The sequence below is a fragment of the Pleurodeles waltl genome, chromosome 8 (assembly GCF_031143425.1).
Source record: "Pleurodeles waltl isolate 20211129_DDA chromosome 8, aPleWal1.hap1.20221129, whole genome shotgun sequence".
In the NCBI taxonomy this organism is placed as follows: Eukaryota; Metazoa; Chordata; class Amphibia; order Caudata; family Salamandridae; genus Pleurodeles; species Pleurodeles waltl.
In genome coordinates, this window is record NC_090447.1 from 14366261 (window position 1) to 14388676 (window position 22416).

At 46.0% G+C, this 22416-nt stretch overlaps 1 protein-coding gene across 1 annotated transcript in view; it reads left to right on the forward strand.

Moving 5' to 3' along the window:
- Positions 1-489: 489 nt before the first annotated feature.
- LOC138249287 (extracellular calcium-sensing receptor-like) overlaps positions 490-22416 on the forward strand; it is a 68939-nt gene continuing 47012 nt past the window's right edge. Inside the window, exons 1-2 of the mRNA XM_069203242.1 lie at positions 490-669; positions 13515-14357. Coding sequence (XP_069059343.1) covers positions 490-669; positions 13515-14357 — 1023 coding nt within the window. The remainder of the gene's footprint in view (positions 670-13514; positions 14358-22416) is intronic.

A 22416-nucleotide genomic window follows, 5' to 3' on the forward strand; every position in this document is an offset into this window, starting at 1 on the left:
CTTTGTGAATCGGCCTCATCTGTCCATGAAACAGGTCTAACGTAGGACAGAAGGTTTGTCAATGTCCTTTACTTTCTTATAATGTCTTGGTAAGGTTGTCGGGTGTACCACCCATGCTCAACTGGAGCACAATTATTCATTACTGACCCTCCACTTGCCACTTGGCGGCACTGTGCCTGCAACTGAATGACTTCCTGATTCGAATATGTTTTCCTGTGCATTACATTACCTAGCGAGGTCACCTTCATTTATATTGCATGGGGTGACGTGGCAAGCGTGCCCCAGGCCCCAGAGCAAGGGAGGGAAATGACACCCAGACTGCTGCTTGGGTAGGAAAAACAGCAATAATCAGGCCCCTTTGCTTTCTGGGCCCTGGTGCAACTGCACCTGCTGCACAATTGAAAGCTACGCCCCTCAAGCAAATGAGGTTAACATCTGCTGCTTTTACCCTCCAGGTTCCACATTCGGTTTTATCGGGATGTGCTCGCCATGGTGTTCGCCATCGAGGAAATTAATCGTTCCCCAGACCTCCTACCAAACATCACACTCGGCTTCCGCATCTTCGACTCCTGCACCTCCCAAATCAGGGCCATCCAGGGGCTTCTGGAGGTGCTGACAGGGAAGCAGCGGCAAGTCCCGGGGTACAGCTGCGACCCCCACTCAATGCCGGTAGGCCTTGTGGGGGAGATCCTGTCCTCCACCTCTGTCCCACTGGCCAGGATCTCAGGACTCTTCCACTTCCCCCAGGTAACACCATGCATGGACACAACGTGGCTGCTGGATGCACCGATGATTGAACGAGCTGATGTTGAGTATTACCCTGCAGCAAAAATAGATACAATTGATGAAGTTTGAGTGAATTGTACAGGTTGCTATGACAACACGGTGATGATAGGAAACATCTGGGCATGTCTCACAAAAATATACTTGCACGAAGTTAATTCACTTCAATTTACAACTTTGCTGTTATACCACCTTAACAATGTTTGCACTGGAGCGTATGTGGGTGTTGTCATTAAAGATTATTCCTTAATAAGTAGGATTCGGGTAGCCAGTTCATGTAGCCTGACAAGTTGTAGGTTTATTGAAGAAGGTTTACAGGTTACAAGCTACATGGTAAATACCCCATCAGGGGCAGCAGCCTTCCTGCTCAGCCCACTCTCTCCAGCTGACACCCTTACAGACACTCATCAGCATCCCATGACATCACTCGCTGGCTGAGCAGCAGGGCAGGGGATCTATGGAGAGAATGCTGAGCAGCTAACAGCAGGTTAGAAGACTACGGCTTTCATCTTTCAGGGGCTCGTCAGAAAATGTCATATTGCTGTTTCATATTCCTTGTAAAAATAAAGTTAGTAGACACAAGGGCGTTTTTCAGCTGTGTTAGAAATGCTATTTCCCTTTTGCTGGATTGCTTCAGAAGCTGAGCAAAGACTGTAATCGCACCTTGGGCCTACATGCCTCTTGTCTCCTGAGCCTCAGTGTCGTCTGTCTGTGATGGCTTTCTCTCATGTCTCCGTCACTCACATCTCTGCCTTGCTCCTCTCTCACATCACTAGTTCCGTCTACCCCAGACCTCAAGGGCTCTCTCTGCATGGATCCTGCCCTACGTTCTGTCGATTTCTCTCTTTTGCCCTTGGATGCCCCTCTTCTTTTTTTGTGCCACTAGATTCCTCACACTCACTTTTTTGTCTCCAGCTCCCTCTTGTGCCATTCTCTTGCCTGTCACTCATGACCAAAAGGGGCAGATTTATTAACTCTTTGCAGACACAAACCAACACTAAGGGGAATATTTATACTATGCTTGCGCTGAATTATCGTTAAAAAAAAAATAACGTTAATTCTGTAAACTTAACTCCAGATCTATACTTTGCCGCTAGACATGTCTAGCGTCAAAAGATTGGAGTTAAAGTCGTTTTTTGCCTGCGGAAAACTACCTTGCGTCAATAAGATGCAAGGTAGGGGTTCCCGGGCAGAAAATGACTTTAAGGCCCAGGCGCCTTATTTATTTACATGGGTCAGGTCAGGCGTTAGGGGACCTGTAGGCCTATTTCCATATTCGAACACCATGGAATAAGCCCACAGGTGCCCTCCATAGGGCCCAGGGACACCCACACGAGAGGGACAGCTGAGGATGGGGGACCCCATCCCAGGTAAGTATAGTTAAGTAGAGGTAGGTATTTCAATTTAATTTGAAAGTGCCATTGGGGGCCATGAAATTTGCCCCCCTACATGGCACTGGGTGCAATGGCCATGCCCAGGGGAGCCTTGTCCCCTGTGCTGGCCATTGCGGTGGTGGCATGACTCCTGTCTTTTCTAAGGCTGGAGTCATGTGGTATGGGAGGTTTTGCATCGAGAAATGATGCTAGGCTGGTTAGAGTCATTTTTTTTTACTCTAACTAGCCTAGCGTCATTTTTTGGTGCAAAACACCCTTCTCCCATCCCGTCACTCCCACCCACCTAACGTCATTTTCTTGACGTTAGCCCACCTTTTGCGCCGGATTGCAACATTACATAAATAGGGCACCCAGCTGGCGTGTGGAATGGCGCAAGCCAGCACTATACTTTTTGACGCAAAACTGCGTTAGCACAGTTTTGCGTCAAAAAGTATAAATATGGGTCTAAGTAGTGCTAAAATGTTTACTTTCCAGTGTGCTGGAAAATTGACCTAGAAGTTTGTCAAATCGTGATTTGTGCTACTTTGCATTACTTTGCATCAAGGGAGTGTCTGGTGCATGGTACTTGGGCGTTTTCAAGTTATCACCCATGTTTTTTGACACAAAGTCATATCTAATAACAATGGTAGACAGGGAGTTTCTAAAAATAATGCACACCATACACACACGTTTGCGCTATGGTGCAAGAGTGTGTGCATAGTACTAGGATGTCTTAGAAGAGCGTAAGCACTCGGGAAGAGAGCAGCAGTGCCATATCTTTTTAGAGACAGCACTGTCCTGCTCTCCTCTTCTAGGCAACACAGTGCGATGCTGCTTTGCCCTATAAATTAGTAAACCTTACGCAGACGTCTAACATTCCCTCATGATGAAAAATCTCTGGCACTCTACTGTGTACATCACACTGGTAAAAGTAGTTCTGGGCACAGGGATTCTATGGTGATAATTCAGCACTGATGAACACAGTAGAGCTCTCTTGCGTTAGTTATTGTTGGAGTATATTTTTAGCTAGTCTTCCAGTTTTTAATTTGTGTAGAGGCGACGTTGCCCCTCGATAGTCCTGATGAGGCCCTGATTGAAGAGGCCAAAACGCGTTGACACATATACCGGCAAGATTGTGTTTACTCATGAGCCATTTTTTGCCTCGCACATAATTAGTTGTAATACATTTTGGAAAGTAATGAATCCTTAAAGACAGTATTGAGCACGGTTTTTCAAAAATATTGATTTAATTTATCCCTACCTGTTAGAAATGGGGTTTTTGGTTGGCAGTCAGGTTACCCCCTGTCCAAGCAAAAGCCCTCACTCTAGTCAGGGTAAGTCACACACAATCCAAGATTATCCTGTGCCCACCCTCTGGTAGCTTGGCACGAGCAGTCAGGCTTAACTTAGAAGGCAATGTGTAAATTATTTGTGCAATAAATCATACAATACCACCATATAGCACCACAAAAATACACCACACAGTGTTTAGAAAAATATATAATATTTATCAAGATAATTGTAGGTCAAAAAGAATAAAGTTGCAATGGAAAATTGTAGAAATATCACAGGGAAGTGATATAAAGTGTCTTAAGTCTTTAGAATATAAACAAAGTCTCTTTCAAGCACAGGTACCTGGTTGGGAGTGGAAAAATCTCCTCAGAGGGCCACAAGAGAAGAGGTGCGTGGAAAAAGGGTGTGTGCGTCGATTTCTCCCCAGCACACACGGACTTGCGTCGTTATTTTCCACGCGGGGAAGTCGGGCGTCGTTTTCCGGCGCGTAGACAGTCTCTTTCTGTGGATCGCGGGGATTACCAGATGTCCCGGGTCTGTGCGTGGATTTTCCTGCTTGTTGTCCGGCTGCGCGTCGATCTGCGGGGCTGCGCGTCGAATTTACGATCTCACGGCAGGCGTCGCGTCGATTTCTCCTCTAGACTTCGATCTGCGGGGCTGCGCGTTGAAATTACGATCTCACGGCAGGCGTCGCGTCGATTTCTCCTCTAGAGGTCGGGCGGCGTTGTCCTTGCGAGGCCGTGCGTCGGATCTTCGATCGTCCCGAGAGCGTCGCGTCGATCAGCATCGGTGTGCGGCGTTTTTCTCGCCGCGAAACAAGCTGTGCGTCGAAATTTTCGACGCACGGAGCGTCCAAGTAAAAGAGAGAGGTCTTTTTGGTCCTGAGACTTCAGTGAACAGGAGGCAAGCTCTATCCAAGCCCTTGGAGAGCACTTTCACAGCCAGACAAGAGTTCAGCAAGGCAGCAGGGCAACAGCAAGGCAGCAGTCCTTTGTAGAAAGCAGACAGGTGAGTCCTTTGAGCAGCCAGGCAGTTCTTCTTAGCAGGATGTAGTTTCTGGTTCAGGTTTCTTCTCCAGCAAGTGTCTGATGAAGTAGGGCAGAGGCCCTGTTTTATACCCAAATGTGCCTTTGAAGTGGGGGAGACTTCAAAGAGTGGCTAAGAAAGGCACCAGGTCCCCTTTCAGTTCAATCCTGTCTGCCAGGGTCCCAGTAGGGGGTGTGGCAGTCCTTTGTGTGAGAGCAGGCCCTCCACCCTCCCAGCCCAGGAAGACCCATTCAAAATGCAGATGTATGCAAGTGAGGCTGAGTACCCTGTGTTTGGGGTGTGTCTGAGTGAATGCACAAGGAGCCGTCAACCAAGCCCAGCCAGACGTGGATTGTAAGGCACAGAAGGGTTTAAGTGCAAAGAAATGTTCACTTTCTAAAAGTGGCATTTCTAAAATAGTAATATTAAATCCGACTTCACCAGTCAGTAGGATTTTGTATTACCATTCTGGCCATACTAAATATGACCTTCCTGCTCCTTTCAGATCAGCAGCTGCCACTTCACCAGTGTATGAGGGCAGCCCCAATGTTAGCTTATGAAGGGAGCAGGCCTCACAGTAGTGTGAAAACGAATTTAGGAGTTTTACACTACCAGGACATATAACTACACAGGTACATGTCCTGCCTTTTACCTACACAGCACCCTGCCCTAGGGGTTACCTAGGGCACACATTAAGGGTGACTTATGTGTAGAAAAAGGGGAGTTCTAGGCTTGGCAAGAACTTTTAAATGCCAAGTCGATGTGGCAGTGAAACTGCACACACAGGCCTTGCAATGGCAGGCCTGAGACAAGGAGAAGGGGCTACTTAAGTGGGTGGCACAACCAGTGCTGCTGGCCCACTAGTAGCCTTTAATTTACCAGCCCTATGCACATAGAGTGCACCTTACTAGGGACTTATAAGTAAATTAATAGTCCAATCAGGTATGATTCCAGGTTACCATGTTTTAGGGGAGAGAGCATATGCACTTTAGCCCTGGTTAGCAGGGGTAAAGTGCGCAGAGTCTATAAACCAGCAAAAACAGTGTCCAAAAAGTGGAGGGAGGCAGGCAAAAAGTTAGGGGTGAATACCCTAAGGCTGTCAGGTCTAACACTACCATTATACCATTCCTTTGTATACATATCGTAAGGTATTTGGAGGGCAGTCATTCTCTAGTGGGGAACCAACTGCAAGATAAGAAGATGGAACATTAGACCCTTGCAAATAAAGATATTTGGAATCATTATGTAACCATTCTGGAATGTATGTATGAAATTGGACACCAATCAGGACATGTAACATTATAGCTTGGCAAGCGACAAGAAAGCGACAGAAGATTGCAGAGGTAGGGTCGAGCAATTGACAACTGATTTCCGGAAACACAGAAATTGCTCTGACATTACTTTTGAGACCTTACTCTGATATAACAGGGCTGGATGTTATAAACTAACAAAGGTGTGGGGAGGAATGGAAGGTTCTAATGCTATAAGCGACAGACAGGGAGATGCCAGAGGTGTCAGTTGTGGCTATAAATGTCTAGAAAACTGGTGGGCCATATTCTACTGCTGTTTGGGAAAAGGGAGGGCAGACTTCAAGGGCACCTGCTGTATAATTTACATATTGAAACAATTTTCCAGACTCACAATGCTGGAAACCCAAGAGCAATGATGGTTCCTGCTAATTATTCAATCAAAGGTTCTTGCAACAATGCTAGCACTCTTACTCAATCAGATCTGTCTGGCTTCATGCCACACGGGGGCACCAAGATCAATCTTAGGCAGCTGTATGGATTTATAAAGTACGTGTATAAGATGTTGTGACCAATGATGACTCGTTCCCTCTTGCAACCAAGATTTTAACTTGGTTGAGTGGACTTCCCAGCACACTATGGCTCTTTAACCTTTAGTCTCTTGTAACAAGAGGGATATCTTGTGTAAAGATCTTAGATGGCATAGCTCCTGCGATCAAAAGATACATGAAAGACATTCTTCTGCATGTTTGTGATCCTGACTGGTGCATTTATAAACTATTTCACATCTATGGTGAATATAGTTTATTCAGTGTCCACTTGATTAAAATCAGTACTGTATGCACTACAATTCTTGCCCCTTGTTTCAGCTGCCCTTTAGGGTAGAGAACATGGGCGACAAATACCCCGGTACGTTTTACAAGCACTTACGTGGAATTCATTGAACATAAAATGTATAGAGCATTGAGCAAACTAAAACTTAGAGAACAATGATCTGCACCCCCGTTTATATTATTTGTCACTAATTTTCCTCACTCGATGACGACAGAAAGAAAATCCATTGTGCTGTCCAAGCTCTTTGCTATCACTTTTCTCTTTCATATTCTTATATAGGACTAACTTATATGCTACATCTTCTTTGGCAATTATGCTGAATGCAAATAGAGTCTTTCTCTGAGTGCTGCCAAAACCTTCATGTACTTGAGTGGAACTAGCTCCCAACTACAGCGTTGTGGTTTGCAAACTCCAGGTATTTATACTGCATGGAGGAACTAACAGTGACAATCAGAGAAAGACTAGTCCAAAATAAGTAAGTGTGGACACCATTTAAAAAGATTAATCTCAGACATGCGCTTGCACCCCGCCGTTCCAACAGGTGATACGTACTGTAGGTTAAAGTCCACGCCCCTAACCAGCTGGCTGATGGGGATCTTGACCTGAACGTATGAAGTAGTGTCTCTATGAATCTTCTGTTGCTCATGTAAACTGCAGATATTTGTATGCAACCACATCAGCCTGGAAGTAAAAAAGATGCTGCATGCATACAATACTCTGCTAAAACTGTCCCATTCTGGTACATGGATACCAGCCTGATAGAAATGGTATCATTATTTGTGGTAGGCAACTGCCCACATAAAAGAATAATCACAGCTCTCATCAGGGTGAACTCCCAAAGTAACAAAACTAACATGAGTTCAACCCACTGGTAGCTATGGCACAGAGAAGACCGACTTAACATAGAGCAATATTTATGCAGTACCAAACAGTAATTGGGAAAAAATACAAAACAATAAAAGTCCCAAACCACAATAGAGAATTGGAAAAATAGGGTAAAATGTGGTATACAAACTCCCACAAAAATTACAATAGATCTAGGTAAAAATAGAGTCAAAAAGCACAAACCACCGACGATAGTCAATGGTCACCATGGGCTGGACCCTAGGTGCGATTTGAGGCCAACTGCGATGAAGCGTGGGTCAGAGACACCAACCAGGTTATGGTATGTAGATTTCTAGAGCACTATAATAACCAGGAACTGAGTAGGGCAGGCCTAAAGCGAGAGGAATAGATTATGCCTGTTTCTCATGCCTTGAGGTTTATTTGGAGGTTCATGACAGAGGGGAAGGTTCTGAGGTGTTGCAAGAGCTCATTCAAGGTCTTGTCTGTGGGGTATGAGAAGGAGTGTCCTCTGCTTCTGTTCTGCTTGATGCAAGGGTGGTGTGCCCTGACTTCAACACAGATTGAAGGCATCTGGTGGGTTGGTAGAAGTTAAGGCGGTGTTTGACGTATGCTTGACCAGTGTTATGGGGAGCTTTGTAGATGTGGGTAAGTAGCTTGAACTAACAGCCCTCCTGGACTAGGAGCCAGTTGAGAGTGTTAGATGTGGAGAGATTTGGTTGTTTCGCGGAATGCTCAGGATGAGTCTGGCAGTGGTGTTCTGGGTGGTTTGGAGTCGGTGTAGAACATGGGCTGTGATTCTGAAGTAGAGGACGTTTTTGTAGTCAAGTCTACTTGTTATAAGAGCCTGGGAACTGTTCGTCTGGTGTTTAGTGGGATCCACTTGAAAATCTAGCATGGCATTTGCATGATTTAAAAGCATGATGAGACAACAGCTTTGGTCTGTCTTCTAATGGAGAGGTTGGAGTCCAGGATGATCCCAAGATTCTTGCCATGGTCCCCAGGGGTGGGTGGGTGATCACATTGGTAGGGCCACCAGGAGGTGTCTCAGGAGGAGTGGTCGTTGCCGAAGATAAGGACTTTGGTTTTGTCTGTATTGTGCTCGAGGCTGCTGTTTTTCATTCAAGCAGTGACATTGCTCATACAGTTTCCGAAGTTTGCTTTGGTGTTGCTGGTTGAGTTAGCAAGAGAGAGGATGAGCTGCTTGTAATTGGCATAGGATGCTATGTTGAAGCTGTGGGCTCAGACAATGTCCACAAGGTTGTCATATACACGTTGAAGAGTATTGGGCTGAGCAAAGATCCTCCGGGGACTCAGCAGATTCGTTTTTGGGTTCTGAGGTATAGGAGGGAAGTCTAACTTGCTTACTTCTGTCCATAAGGAAGGAGGATATCCACTTGAGGACCAGGCTGCAAATACTCAAGTGCTGAAGGTTTCTCATGAGTGAGGTGTGCAAAATGGTATTGGAGGACACAGAGTGATCGAGGAGGATGACTGAGGCTATTTCTCTTTGGTCGAGAATGCTTCTGATGTCATTAGTGTCTTCAAAGAGTGCTGTTTCTGTGTTGTGGTTGGTTCGAAAGCCAGATTGAGAGCTGTCTAGGAGTTGATGGAGTTCCAGGTGGTCTGAAAGGTGGGTATTGATGGCTTTCTCCATGAAATTAGCTGGAAAAGGCAGGAGTGAGAGGGGTCTGTAGCTACAGAGAATGTAGGGGTTCGCTGTTGGTTTCTCCAATAGAGTGTTGACTTCTGTATTTTTCCAGCAAGTCGGGAAAGTGGCAGTGGTTATGGAGGTGTTGAAGATATCAGTGAGCATGTGGTAGGTGACTGGTTGTATATAAAGTGGGGGCAGAAGTCTGAGGGGGCTCCTGAGTGAATTATATTCATTGGGGTGGTGATGTCTTCATTCAATAGGGGCTTCCAGTTGCTTAGCTGCTGTATGGCAATGAGGGAGGTGTCCTTCTCGGCAGTTATAACAGTATGCTGTGGGTCAAATGTGTTGTAGATCTTGACAATCTTAAGTTTGAAGACTTTTAGGAGGTTATTGCAGAGTGCTTGGGATGGAATAATGTTGGCAACTGTGAGGTCGGAGAACTGCTTGACGATGGCATTGTTGGGGCTAGCTTCGAGTCTGAGAGTTAGGGCCTTTTTCTTTAGATCTGATAGTTGTTGGTGGTAGAGGCTGGGGGCGGCTTTGTATATGGTTCTCGCAGTGGTGTTTTTGTCAAGTCTCCATTTTCTCTTAAGTTGTTTGTAGTGGCACTTAGACTCCCAGAGGTTATTTGTCTACCACCCGGGTTGTTTGTTATTTTTGTAGGTCTTGTTTCTGGTGGGAGTGGTGCGGTTGGGGCAGTCGGTGAGCTAATTATTGAAGAGCTGGGTGTCGACATTGAGGTTCTCGTTGTGGTTGGGTGGGCATTCCTGTAGGGTCTTGCTTCAGTTTTCTTCATTTTTTTGCATCAGTGTCTTGAAGGTGCTTTGTTTTTTTTTCTTGTGGGGGTGGCCTGGTGGCTGGGCATAACGAAATGTATGATACAGTGGTTGGACCTTGTGAGCAGAGTTGTGGTGTCTTTAGGATGAAATTGAGGTCCTTAAACGGGATGTAGTTAGTTGATCTGATGGAGAGGGGATGGATGAAGTCTGTTAAGTGGTTGCAGAATTCCACTCAGGGGCATGGAAGATGGTAGTTGAGGGTTCCCCTAAGGATGGCATTGTAGTCTGTTCACATTTTGAAGTTGAGATGTTCCATGAGATTGTCATTCGAGTCCTTGTAAGTTGTGCAGTCAATTGTGTTTTTGTAGATGATCCTGAGTCCTCCGCCTGGTTTGTAGGCTCGAACTTGGTGTGTGATTTTGTAGGTAGGGGGTATAGTTGTGATGCTGTATGGGTAGGAGGTTGGGTTGAGCTATGTTTCAGTCAGGAAGAGAAGGTTAGGAGTTTTGCTGATTAAGAGGTCCCTCATTTCTGTGGTTTGGTTCCCAAGGGATTAGACGTAGAAGAGCATGGTGGACTGTTGGTATGGGGTGGTGGTATGTCTGTCTGGAGGAAGTCGTGTTGGCGTTTGAGTTGTCGCAAGTGAAATTTAAATGGTTGCAGGAGGAAGGGCCTACCAGGGTGCTGGGGGATGTGCAGCAGCAGTGTGTTTGCTGGTGTGTTGTTGAAGTTGCAGAGGATAGTCATGGGGCCAGGGTTCCTGGAGCTGGGTGTGGTCCAGGTGCGGATGGGCACAGACAGGCTTGCCAGTGGCATGCTCACTGCACGTGTCTGCTGCATGGACTGCTGAAGCCTGCATTAAGTAGGTCCTGGGGGTAGCAGGGCCTATGTTGGCAGGAAGATTAATGGGCAGGAGAACCCTGTGGGAAAACCTGGGCAGCGGCAATGTCACTTGGTCAAACGGCTGCAACTGTAATAGGCTGTAACAAGCAGAAACTGGGGGCCACAGGCAAGTGGCAGGCTAGGCGCCCGGGTGCCTAATGGTTCATCCTGATCAAAGATTTTTCTTTCCAACATATCCCTTTAATGTCAAAGATTTTACTTTCTTACACATACCTTTTGCTTCCAAATCACCAGTACAAATCATCAGAAAGTACATTTCTAAAGCTCCCACAGGACCTCAGGGGAGGCACTTAGAGAATCTCATGTTGTCAGGCAGAAGCCAAACAGTAGTCCAAATCCAAGTCCAGTTGCCATTAGTCAGCTAGGTAGTTGTTGGAAAAATCCTTGTGTAGCTTGTTGTGTTCCTGTACCTTTAACAGGAGATGAGCTCTATGACTTTTGGAGCCCACTTCTTTGTTCTTGGTACAAATGATAGCAGATCCAGTCCTGCCAGGGCTCTTCTTAGGTTGCAGACAGCAGGTTCATCTCTCTTCTGATCTTCTGCAGGTCTAGCAGTTTTCTAATGTGGGTGCCCGGAGATGCCACATTTACCCCTGGCACGGGGTAGTAAGTGGCAATGACGTCTGGGCCCCCTCAATGGGGTAAAAATGATCAGGGCCAATCCTACCCACTTTAGGCATTTCAAGACGGTGAATGTCTACTGCCACAATGACTGTGGGCTCTGAAGGCTGTGTGTGTATATGTGGGAAGTATACTATGGTAATGCTACAATAAGAATCCATTTTTAGGAAAACACTGTACCACAATAGGACAATGGCAAAGTCCTTCAGCAATGAGACAGGGGATCACAAGAATTGACTTGACATCCTACTGACTCCCCTTTCAAGTGTAGAGCAAGGGTTAGATGTCAACCCAGAGTCAGACGTCTCATAGGACAAAAGCAAAGTAGTTGAGCAACCAGACAGTGGATCCACAAGAATGTTCTCAACTTCCTGTTCTCTCCACATTCAAGTGTGCCCCAAGTGTTATATGTAAAGCCAGCAGACCTGTCACACGGGATTCGACACCTAAGCATAATTTGCTACTGTACTGCGAAAAAGAATGCCCACAGCCCCATCCTGCATACTCAGAGGAGTCATCTCTGCCCTTTTGGTCAGCCTATTGTTTGCTCCTTGGAGGCATTTCACACATATTCACACCTATTCAAGGCTAATTGCTGGTTGGAAGACACTGGAGAACAAATGCAAATTAGTCTCCTGGAACTTCAGAAAGGGAAAATCAACTTTCTAAAAGTTACTTTCCTTTAATATTTATTAAGAAATCTGACTTCACTATCAAATTGGGTTTTTAATAAAATAGTTATTTATTTATTTTTCAAGCTGATCCTATTCCCACAATATAGTTTTGGGATTTTAATCTATACTGGTGTTTTTTGCATAGGACTCTAATCCTGCCACAGTGAAAGATAGCTTTCAGGTGCTAGTCACTATAAGTACTTGTTAACATTAATGGTAACATTTCTACATGTCCTTCTTGTAAATATCATGCACCCTGCCTTTGGGCCCACTAGGGCTAAATATGGTGACATATTAATACATGAAATGAAAGGGCCTTATTCACAAAGGTAAACTTTGTCTTCTTATCTGATTATACTCCGCACTTATAAAGATACTACTCGTAAATCCATTTGGGAATAACAATCAATCATAATCATAAACTTATAGGAAAGTGTAAGTTTACCTTTGTGAATCAGGCCCAAGATTCTTACCAGTTAAAACTATTTATTTTTACAGGTCACAGTACATATTTTGCACTTTTAAAGTGAGGTGTCCATGCTAGGCCTGGAGCCATTTTTGCACTGCCACTGCAGTGGATGGCACTATAGAAGATATAGGCACTGTGTACCATATGGGAGGAACTTACAGGCAAGTCAAATATGCCAATTAAAAGTATACTCCTTGAACCATGTTTAAACGGGGACAACAGGCTCGTTATTACTGTTTAGTAGTGGTGACGTGAGTTCTAAAGCCAACAAAATTATAAGATCTAGTACAACACGAAAAACCCTGAGTGACTATGAAGAAAATGTGCATTTCCTACACAGCCCTACTACAACTCAATTCAACCATCTCTGCCTTGTGACGCAGTTTATCAATTACCCTTTTGGATTTATTTGTGACCTCTAAGACTATCAAAAATTGAATTGTACATATTTCTGTCTTTATTAGGTCTGGGGTTATTTGTCATAGCTACTACTTTCTGTAGCTGTGAACTTGCCTGATGATGTTTCTGCGGGGGAAAAAGTGCATGATCACAAAATACCCTCACTTGACTTCGGGTCCCATCCAGGCATGAATTATGACAGCCTGCCCACCATTTGTATGAATTTCCTGGTGCTGAAATTGTAATTGTGTGCAACCTATTCGCAAAGGGTCTAAACCTGATCAACACAAAATATATTTTTTAAATATATCCTTATTTATTACAAACCCAAAACAATCACCAATGCAACAACATAAAATTAGTCACACAGGAAGAATGAATTTGTTTGATTAAATCTTTGTACATGTACAACTCTGAAAATTCCTTTGGTTCTTGTCTCCCTTGCTTTCAAGCAAAGTAGGGAGACATCAACAGTTTCAGACATCCCCCAGGGCCGGACTGGCAGGACTGAGGCATTATGTATGTGAGCTACAGGAGTGCATGGCCTTCTTACAAGCTGTTAGAAATTGTAAGTGTGAAAAAAGATCACCCATTCTCAAAATCTCTCTCGCCACAGATCAGCTATGGATCAGTGCTCTCAACGCTAAGTGACAAGCTTCAATTTCCGTCTTTTCTGCGCACTGTACCAAGCAGTACCTTCCAGAATATAGCACTGGCCCGGCTAATGGGACACTTTGGCTGGACATGGATTGGGATGATCATCTCTGATGATGAAGTAGGAATGGTGGGAGGACAATCCATGAAGAGGGTGATCGAGCAAAATGGGGGATGTGTGGCTTTTATGGAAAAGGTCCACCTGAGTTATCCTAGAGCGAAGATCCTCAGCACTGTTAAAGTTTCCCAAAGGCATGGTGTGAAAGTGATCATTGTTCACAGCTCTGAAGTCCATGTGAAGATGTTGATGGAGGCCTTCCACTCACAGAATGTGACCGACAATGTCTTTGTCTTCTCTGCTTCATTCACAGTGACCCTTGGGCTCTTCCCGAGGCAGACCTGGCCATTATTTAATGGATCCCTGGCAATAGTCCTCCACTTCACAAATATGCCAGGCTTTGAGGAGTTTCTTACTCATCTTCATCCCTTACGAGATCCCAATGATAAATTTATTAAACGTTTATGGGAGAAGGCTTTTAACTGCAGGTGGCCAGAAGCGAATGATACTCAGATGATGATTAATATAGCGAACGGTGAAGGGCCTTCACCATGCTCCGAGAACCAGACTTTACACAAAATGGCAGCCGATCTCTTTGAGTTGGATGATCTTGGCTCCACCTACCACACCTATCTTGCAGTATATGCATTAGCTCACGCTCTGGATTCAGTGATGTCATGTAAACCTGGACAAGGACCTTTCATCAATGGAGAATGTGCTGATGTCAATAACATTCAACCCTGGCAGGTAAATGATTGATACCCAGATATAACACAACAAGAAATAAATGTCCCAATGTCTTTTTTGCACATAGTCATTATACACATCTGTGTTTAACTTGGCTAAGGATGAGCTTGACTTTTTGATTTAGCTTATTATCTTTTTTTCAGAAAGTCCATTGATGAAATCTGTGGAATAAATATTTTCCCATTCAGACAAATTTCCTTTTCTTCTATTCTTTAATGGAAATAAAAACAGTCCTCTGTCATTATCTTTTAAAAGTAATTTGTTTATTACTCTGGGGATAATTGAGGATGCAATTTGGGGGGCATTCAGGATGCCATTGAAGAACTCCAAGATCTTACATTTATGTCCAAATAGGGGGAACATACTTACCTCTATTCCACAACTTACCTTTGGGATAGACACAGGGTGGTAACACAATATGAAGACCAATCAGATTCTTGAGGTTATTCATTTGCCCTTTGCTGTTCTCCCAGAGATTTTAACTGTGATTTCCCAACCCTCATATTTAACAATTGTAAGATATTTGCCTCACTATGCCGGCTTGTTGTTATCATGATTGGGACCCTCTTGCTATTTTGTGCTACCATCTGGTGTACTTGTGCTTTTACATATATTGCTGTGTCTCCTCAATACCCACATCCCTCCCAAACTAGCAAATTACTTTTTATCCCGAAAAAATGGTCAGTAATTGAACTCCAGTAATATCTGTCTGTATGAACAACCTAAGTCCAGAGGTGGTCTTTGGAGGAATGATATTATCATGTAAACATGGCGTGGATGTAGAGCTTTTCTCTGAGAAAAACAAGGATTGCCCATGGGTAAAGTACATTTTTTTTCAAGTGGATTCTCCATTTCTGAATGCCAGGCAATCCTTCTTCTGGGACCCATTGTAGTGACTGATTCGTTTTATAATTTTACCTCTGATATCAACCGGTAGTCATGTACCACTGTTCTCCAAAATTGTGGTATTGCATGGATGTCACTTAGGGGTTAGTCACTGGTTCCAGTTGAGACCCCAGGCTTTCATCTAGTTACCCCTGGAACTGATCTTACACTGTGCTTGATATGAGCCTGTGCTTGCCAGTGAGGGCCACAGCACTTCTTTGGGGGGGTCAGCACTTATTTGTTCCGCATCAGATATTCCCCAAAGCAAAAGGGGGAAAATCACACAAATCAAAAAGACACAGGACAACAAGTACAGCAAAAAGGCCACAAAGAGAGAAAGCAGGCACTTTCAGGAGTCAGATAAGGCATAGGGCAGTGATACTCACAGGAGTGCTCCTGGGCCGCATGCCGCACCCTTGACCTTTACATGTGGGCCCGGTCCCCTTCTCAGTAGCAGCACTGGGCTGCTGGTTACTTGAGTCAGCAGTGACCTTAAAATATGTTAACAAAAACATACAAACATTTCTTTAAAAGTTAATTGAAGTTAAAGAAGGGAAATAACTAGGGTGTCCTGCACTGTCTAACTTTAGAAATATCTTCATTTTAAAAGACATCTTGCAGCAAAAGTGTAAAATTATTTTTAAAAGTATATTTAAAATTAAAAAGTGTATTTTATTATTTTGTAGAAAAATGTCACCTTAGTACATGATATCAATGCATTGAGAAATATATTTTTTAAAGTGATAGTTTCAAACATGAATTTAGAAACACTCATATTTCACTGCACCTTGACAATAGTGCCAATAGTGAACTAGGGGCCTGATTTACAAGGCCCTTGTGCCCTTTAGTCCCACATTTTCGGCAAAATGTTGCCGCAAATGGGCTGCTACCATAGCGCCATATTTATAAGGTGGCGTAAACTAGGTTTGCACCACCTTGTAAACCCTTTGCACCACATCAGGCATAATATATGCATGATGTATGTAAATGGAGTGTTCCCTGCTTAGAGAGGTGCTAAAAATGGCGCAGTGGAATCTACAAGATTTAATTGCACCATTTTTAGCATCATTTTAAGTCCTGCTTAAAATGAGGCTCCCATTGATTTCAATGGGCCTCTTAACACTATATTGGATTAGCATAATTTTTTTTCTGCTAATACAGCATAGCGTTACAATAGCGTCAAAACAAATTATGCTTTTGCCCCTAACATGCACCAGGGTGCGCCATGTTGTAAATATGGCGTTACCATGGTGGTGTTCGGGGACGCACCACTTTCTTGTAAAGATGGCCCTAAGAGGCAATTTATGTTATGTGCCACTCTTTGGGTGCCCTGGGTTCCTATTACACATGAACAACTTTACATTTAATTAATTCAAGCAAGGGAGAAGGTTTTGTTCAGAAGTCATTATTTTGAGGCCCTCACATTTGACAATGAAGAAAAAGGATGAAAGGTGAAATAAAAAAATAACATAGGATCACATGATTTTGTTAAGTGTAGAACCCAGAATTAATCCCAAATTTCTGGTTCACATTCTTCAGTTCAGACAGAAAATGTATGTGCTTTGCTTGCCTTACGCCAAGCGTACAGCTAAGCACTGTCCGCCACCCTGCTGACATCAATGCGGCCCTCGTCACATCCCAGAACAAACTGTGTGGCTCCGGTGGAAATGTGTGTGAGAACCCATGGCATAGGGAGTGCCTGGTAGTGGATTAAAAGGACTGACGCTTGATTGTATTAGCAGGAGCTTCGGCCAGTAGCACACTCTCATTTACAAATAAAGCACTGCTCTTACCACATTTGGCTTCTGGAGGTAAAAAGAAGCACAAGGAAAGGAGATGCTTTTTCACTCTTTTGCCTAGTTTTGTAGAAACATCAAAAGCTTGAGGTTGAGGTCACTGGAGACTCTAAAGATTTTCACTTCTACACTGTTAAACTTTCTCCTGTCACCTAGCAGCCTACCTTCTGCCCCAATCCCCAGAAAGCTTCCATCCAGTCACATGCAGATTGGGTGAAGCATCTGAAAAAGTGTGTCTCTTTCAATACAGAGCATTATAGCCCGTGTGGAGGTTGAAGGTGCTTTATTTAACATTGAGGGGGAGAATGTGTGTGAGAAAACACTAAGAACATGTGTGTCAATCTTTGCTGGCCATAAGCACATTAAGGCCCTCATTACAACATTGGCGGGAAGTGCTGCTTACCGCCATGATGACTGACGCCAACATACCGCGACTGCGGCGGTATAACCCTACCCGTATTATGACCCACACATAGAAATCCGCCACTATACAGACACACACACCAGTCTGCCAGGCAAAAGGTCAGTGATAAACTGTTGGTATCAAAACCCACACCGTTACGCCAACAGCGATACGCCCACAGCATCATGACCAATGAATTACTGCAGCGGTCATTCAACCGTGGTAAACCTTTGGCAGTACAGACCGCTGCGCTCAAAATACACACACACATTCAAAACTACACCACATTGGACAATTCAAACTACACACACCTGACACACATACCCACACCACACCCACACCAATATAAAATACACCCACACTACCCACAACCCTTTATGATCCAAAGAGTTTGGCAAGTGAGAGAGAGACAATGAAACTGAGCCACAAAACACCATCACCCATACACCATCCACGCACCTCACAGCCCGCACCCCAACACATCGCCCCACACACCCTCACACATACCACTCAGACTACGCCCATGTGACCACAAAGACACCCCAGGTTCTCAGAGGAGGAGCTAAGGGTCATGGTGGAGGAAATCATCCTGGTAGAGCCACAGTTGTTCGGATCACAGGTCAACGCCGTGGGACAGCACACAAGAACAAGGGATGACATCAGGAAAAGGTGGAACGACCTACGTGGGAAGGTACGTTCTGTGGTTGCAAGACACCAGATAGCTGTACAGAGGACTGGCAGTGGACCCCCACCTCCTCCTCCACAACTAACAACATGGGAGGAACAAGTCTTGGCGATCATGGATCCTGAGGGCCTGGCAGGAGAAGCAGGAGGACTGGACTCTAGTAAATCAAATCATTACTACTTTATCCCCCACCCTACTTGCATGCCATCACAAACAACAACCCCTGCCCTCACCTCCATCACCCCACCACCTCACATATATCCCATCATCACAACCTACCCATCCCAATACCAAGCCCTGCAACACCAATGCATGGGCCCCCATCATAGACCTGTATGGACACCCATCACCACAGCATGCACACTATTGACAATCACTTAGCCAAACCAATCACAACTCACACAAGCCAAAGTTGCCTTGCTAATAATAACCTTAGAGGAAAACATACCCATACACAAGACGGCGCATGCAGAAACAATAACACTGCATTTACATCCCCACAGGATGCCCACTCAACATCACCGGAGAGGAGATGCCTGCCACATCCAGTCCCTCCCCAGAAGCGGCCCACAGTGATGACAGCAACTCTGCACGCCTAGATCACGATGACCAACCTGGCCCATTAGAGTCCTCTGGACAGTGGGTTACCCAGGCACAGTCCCAACCCACCACAGAGCTTCCCCCCTCAGGAAACACCACCACAGCACCCACCCAGCAAGCCCATCCTTCTGTCCCCAGAACACGTCAATCAGCAGTGTGCCCACCACTACAGGGACCCCAGGCAACCCCACAAACACAGGACAATCAGGGACCTGGGATTAGTGGCAGTGGGCACACGGTTCAGGGGACAGAGGCACAGGACAACAGGGAAGCTGGGAGGACTGCTGTGTGACAGGGGGAGGACAGGCCCAGGGAACCGACTCTCCATGAGGCACTCACCAACATCCTCGGAGCATACCACCATTCCCAGGAGGCCATGGGCCAGATTCTGGCCAAGTTGCAGGAGACCCAGCGGCTGCAGGAGGGACAGTACCTGGGGATCAGGGAGGACCTGAGGGACATCTACACCACCCTGGTCACCATTGCAGGGGTGCTGGCTGACATGGCCAACACCATGAGGGAGGCAGTGGCACACCAATGGGCCCCTGACACTAGCCACACTGAAGAACATCCCTCCACCTCCGCCGACGCAGGTGGACAGGAGGCCCTGCCACAGGAACAACAGGCCACCAGCACCCCACCCTCTGCAGTAGGAGAACCACCCTGCAAACGGTCCCTATGATCCAGGCAGAAGCCAGAGAACATTGCCAAGACCCCGCTAGAAAATAAGACTCTGCTGATTGTCACCCTTGTGTCCCACTCTGTCACCGTGTCCACCTTGAACTGCCATTGCTCCACTTCCTATGTCCCTTGGACAATGCACCTGTGAAAAAAATAGACTGGACTCTACCCTGGACTTTTCTCCATCAGCAACCCAGCCCATTCCAATACCCCCTCCACTTATTAGCACCTAAATAAACACCCTTGGAACAAAATCAATGATGGAGTCTGTCAATTGTTTGACAAATGTATTGGTTTCCCAAACTGTAAACATTGCAATTCAAATATACTGTAATATTTACATAGGTATGACCTGTAGTGGGCAGCAGTAAACACACCAGGAGCCAGAGTGGGGCACAGAGATCTGAAAATAGAGATGCCAAAGGGTACAGTAAGTGGCCATAGAAAAAGGGAAATCAGGCTGCCATGCCAAACACAAAACTGCAATGGAAGGTGAAGTTACAGTGTCTTACCTGTGTGTCACTGGAAGTACTGTTGAATTAGTGTAGTTCTGTTGTCCACATCTTCTTCCTCTGCCTCCTCTTCGTCACTGTCTACAGGCTCCCCCGCTGCCACACGACCATCCCCAGGCTCATCCTCCTGCAGAAAAGACACCTGGCGTCTCAAGGCCAGGTTGTGCAACATGCAGCGATAATCTGGCACACCTTCATGGGTGAGTAGTACAGGGATCCACCTGTCAGATGGAGGCACCGGAAACTGGCTTTCAGGAGGCCAAAGGTTCGCTCAATGATCCTCCTTGTTTGCCCATGTGCCTCATTGTAACATTCCTCTGCCCTTGTCCTGGCATTCCTCACTGGGGTCAGTAGCCATGAGAGGTTAGGGTAACCAGAGTCACCTGCAAATATTGAGGAATACCTGTTAGCCACACACTCACACTTAAGGCCAAACCCACACCCATATACCTACATCAACTGGGTGGGGACCATGTGCTCACCTATTAGCCACACCCGGTGCCTCTGGTGTTGAGACATCACATATGGGATGCTGCTATTCCTCAAGATGAAGGCATCATGCACAGAGGCAGGATACTTGGCATTGACATGGGAGATGTACTGGTCCGCCAAACACACCATCTGCACATTCAGAGAGTGAAAGCGTTTTCTATTTCTGAACACTTGTTCATTTCTACGGGGGGACGACAAATGCACTATGTGTACCATCAATGGCACCAATGATGTTGGGGATATGTCCCAGTGCATAGAAGTGAGCCTTCACTGTGGCCAAATCCTCCACCTAGGGGAATACGATGTAGCTGTGCATGTGTTTCAGCATGGCAGACAACACTCTGGTCAGCATGTTTGAGAACATAGGCTGTGACATCCCTGATGCCATGGCTACTGTCACATGGAAGGAACCACTTGCCAGGAAATGGATCACTGACAGAACCTGCACTAGAGGGGGGATACCTGTGGGGTGGCGGATAGCCGAGATCAGGTCTGGCTCCAACTGGGCACACAGTTCTTGGATTGTGGCCCTTTCACGTCTGTAGGTCAGGATAATGTGCCTGTCCTCCATTCTTGCCAGGTCCACCAGGGGTCTGTACACGGGGGTATGTCTCCATCTCCTATTCATCCTCAGCGGTAGAACTCTAGGGTGAAAAACAGTGAGCAGAAGGTCATATTCACACATATTTCAACATTAATATGCAATTTTTGCTGTACAGAAATAGTATGTGAACTCGTAAGTCAGTTGATGTGCCAATGTCTTCTGTGACGCAGTTAGGTGCCATGGCCTGTGGCCCCCTGAAATGGCGGCTGCTAGACCTGTGAGGAGGGACAAGTGGAGATGAGATCATTCCGCTGGCGTTGTGTGCCGTTGCGGTCCATGGTCGATGACCGCTGCGCAACACTGCATTGGTTTTCATTGGGCCCTATGGGTTCCAGGAGCCAATGGCAATGTACGCTGGCAGTGACGGTACGTACCGCCGCGGACATGACTGCCATTTTCTATCTATGCACTCACTTGCTACCTGACCTTCAACAGGAGAGGACCTACACTGCAAGTGCTGCTGTGACCTATGTTTGGAAGCAACAATGGCTCGAGTGTCTGGGGAAAGGGCCCCTGCCTTCACTTCGGAGGAGTTGGAGAGACTGGTGGATGGGGTCCTACCCAGTACCCTTTACTCTATGGTCCTCCAGACAAACAGGTGAGTACACTGTGAGCATGATGTGTGGGCAATGAATGTATGGATTGCTGTGTGTGTAAGCCTCATGTAGGGGGGGTCTGAGGGGTCCTGGGCAGAAAGCTGCATGTATGGTGGTCAATGTATGTGCGTAAGGGGGCTGGAGGATATGTTGGGCCATGAGTATAGCAGTTCGGATGGTATGACTAATACCTTTTCTACTGTATTTTTTCTGCAGGACAGTGCCCATCAGAAAAAGGGTATTTGGCGTGCCTTCGCCAAGTAGGTGCGGACCCTGGGGGTCTTTGACAGGCGGAGCACCCCCTGTCGCAAACAGTGGGAGGACCTGCGCCGCTGGGCAAGGAAGATGGTGGAGGCCCAGCTGGGGCTGGCCTCCCAATGAGGAAGGGGTGCCCGTCGTACCCTGAACCCCCTGATGTTCCGCATCCTGGCAGTGGCCTATCCGGAGTTGGATGGGCGCTTGAAGGCATCACAGTAGCCACAAGGGGGTGAGTACAGATTCAGAATCATGACTTTGCGCGTGCAAAGGTATTACCTGGGTGGGGGATGTGGGCTGTGGGTGCCCCTAGGCCAGGGCGAACATGGCAGGGTATGTTCAATGATGGGCAAGCTCAGATGCACTCCAACCCCAATAATGTTAGTGGGCATCTACTACTGGGTAGGGTCCTCTGGGTTTCAGGTGTGCAGCTAATGGTGTTAAGCATTGTACCCCATGGGCTGGTGAGTAGCATTGTAACTAGTAGTGCATGGCCTAGTGCATAGGGCTGTTCCCTGTGAGTTGTGTACGCCAACGGTAATATTGTTGC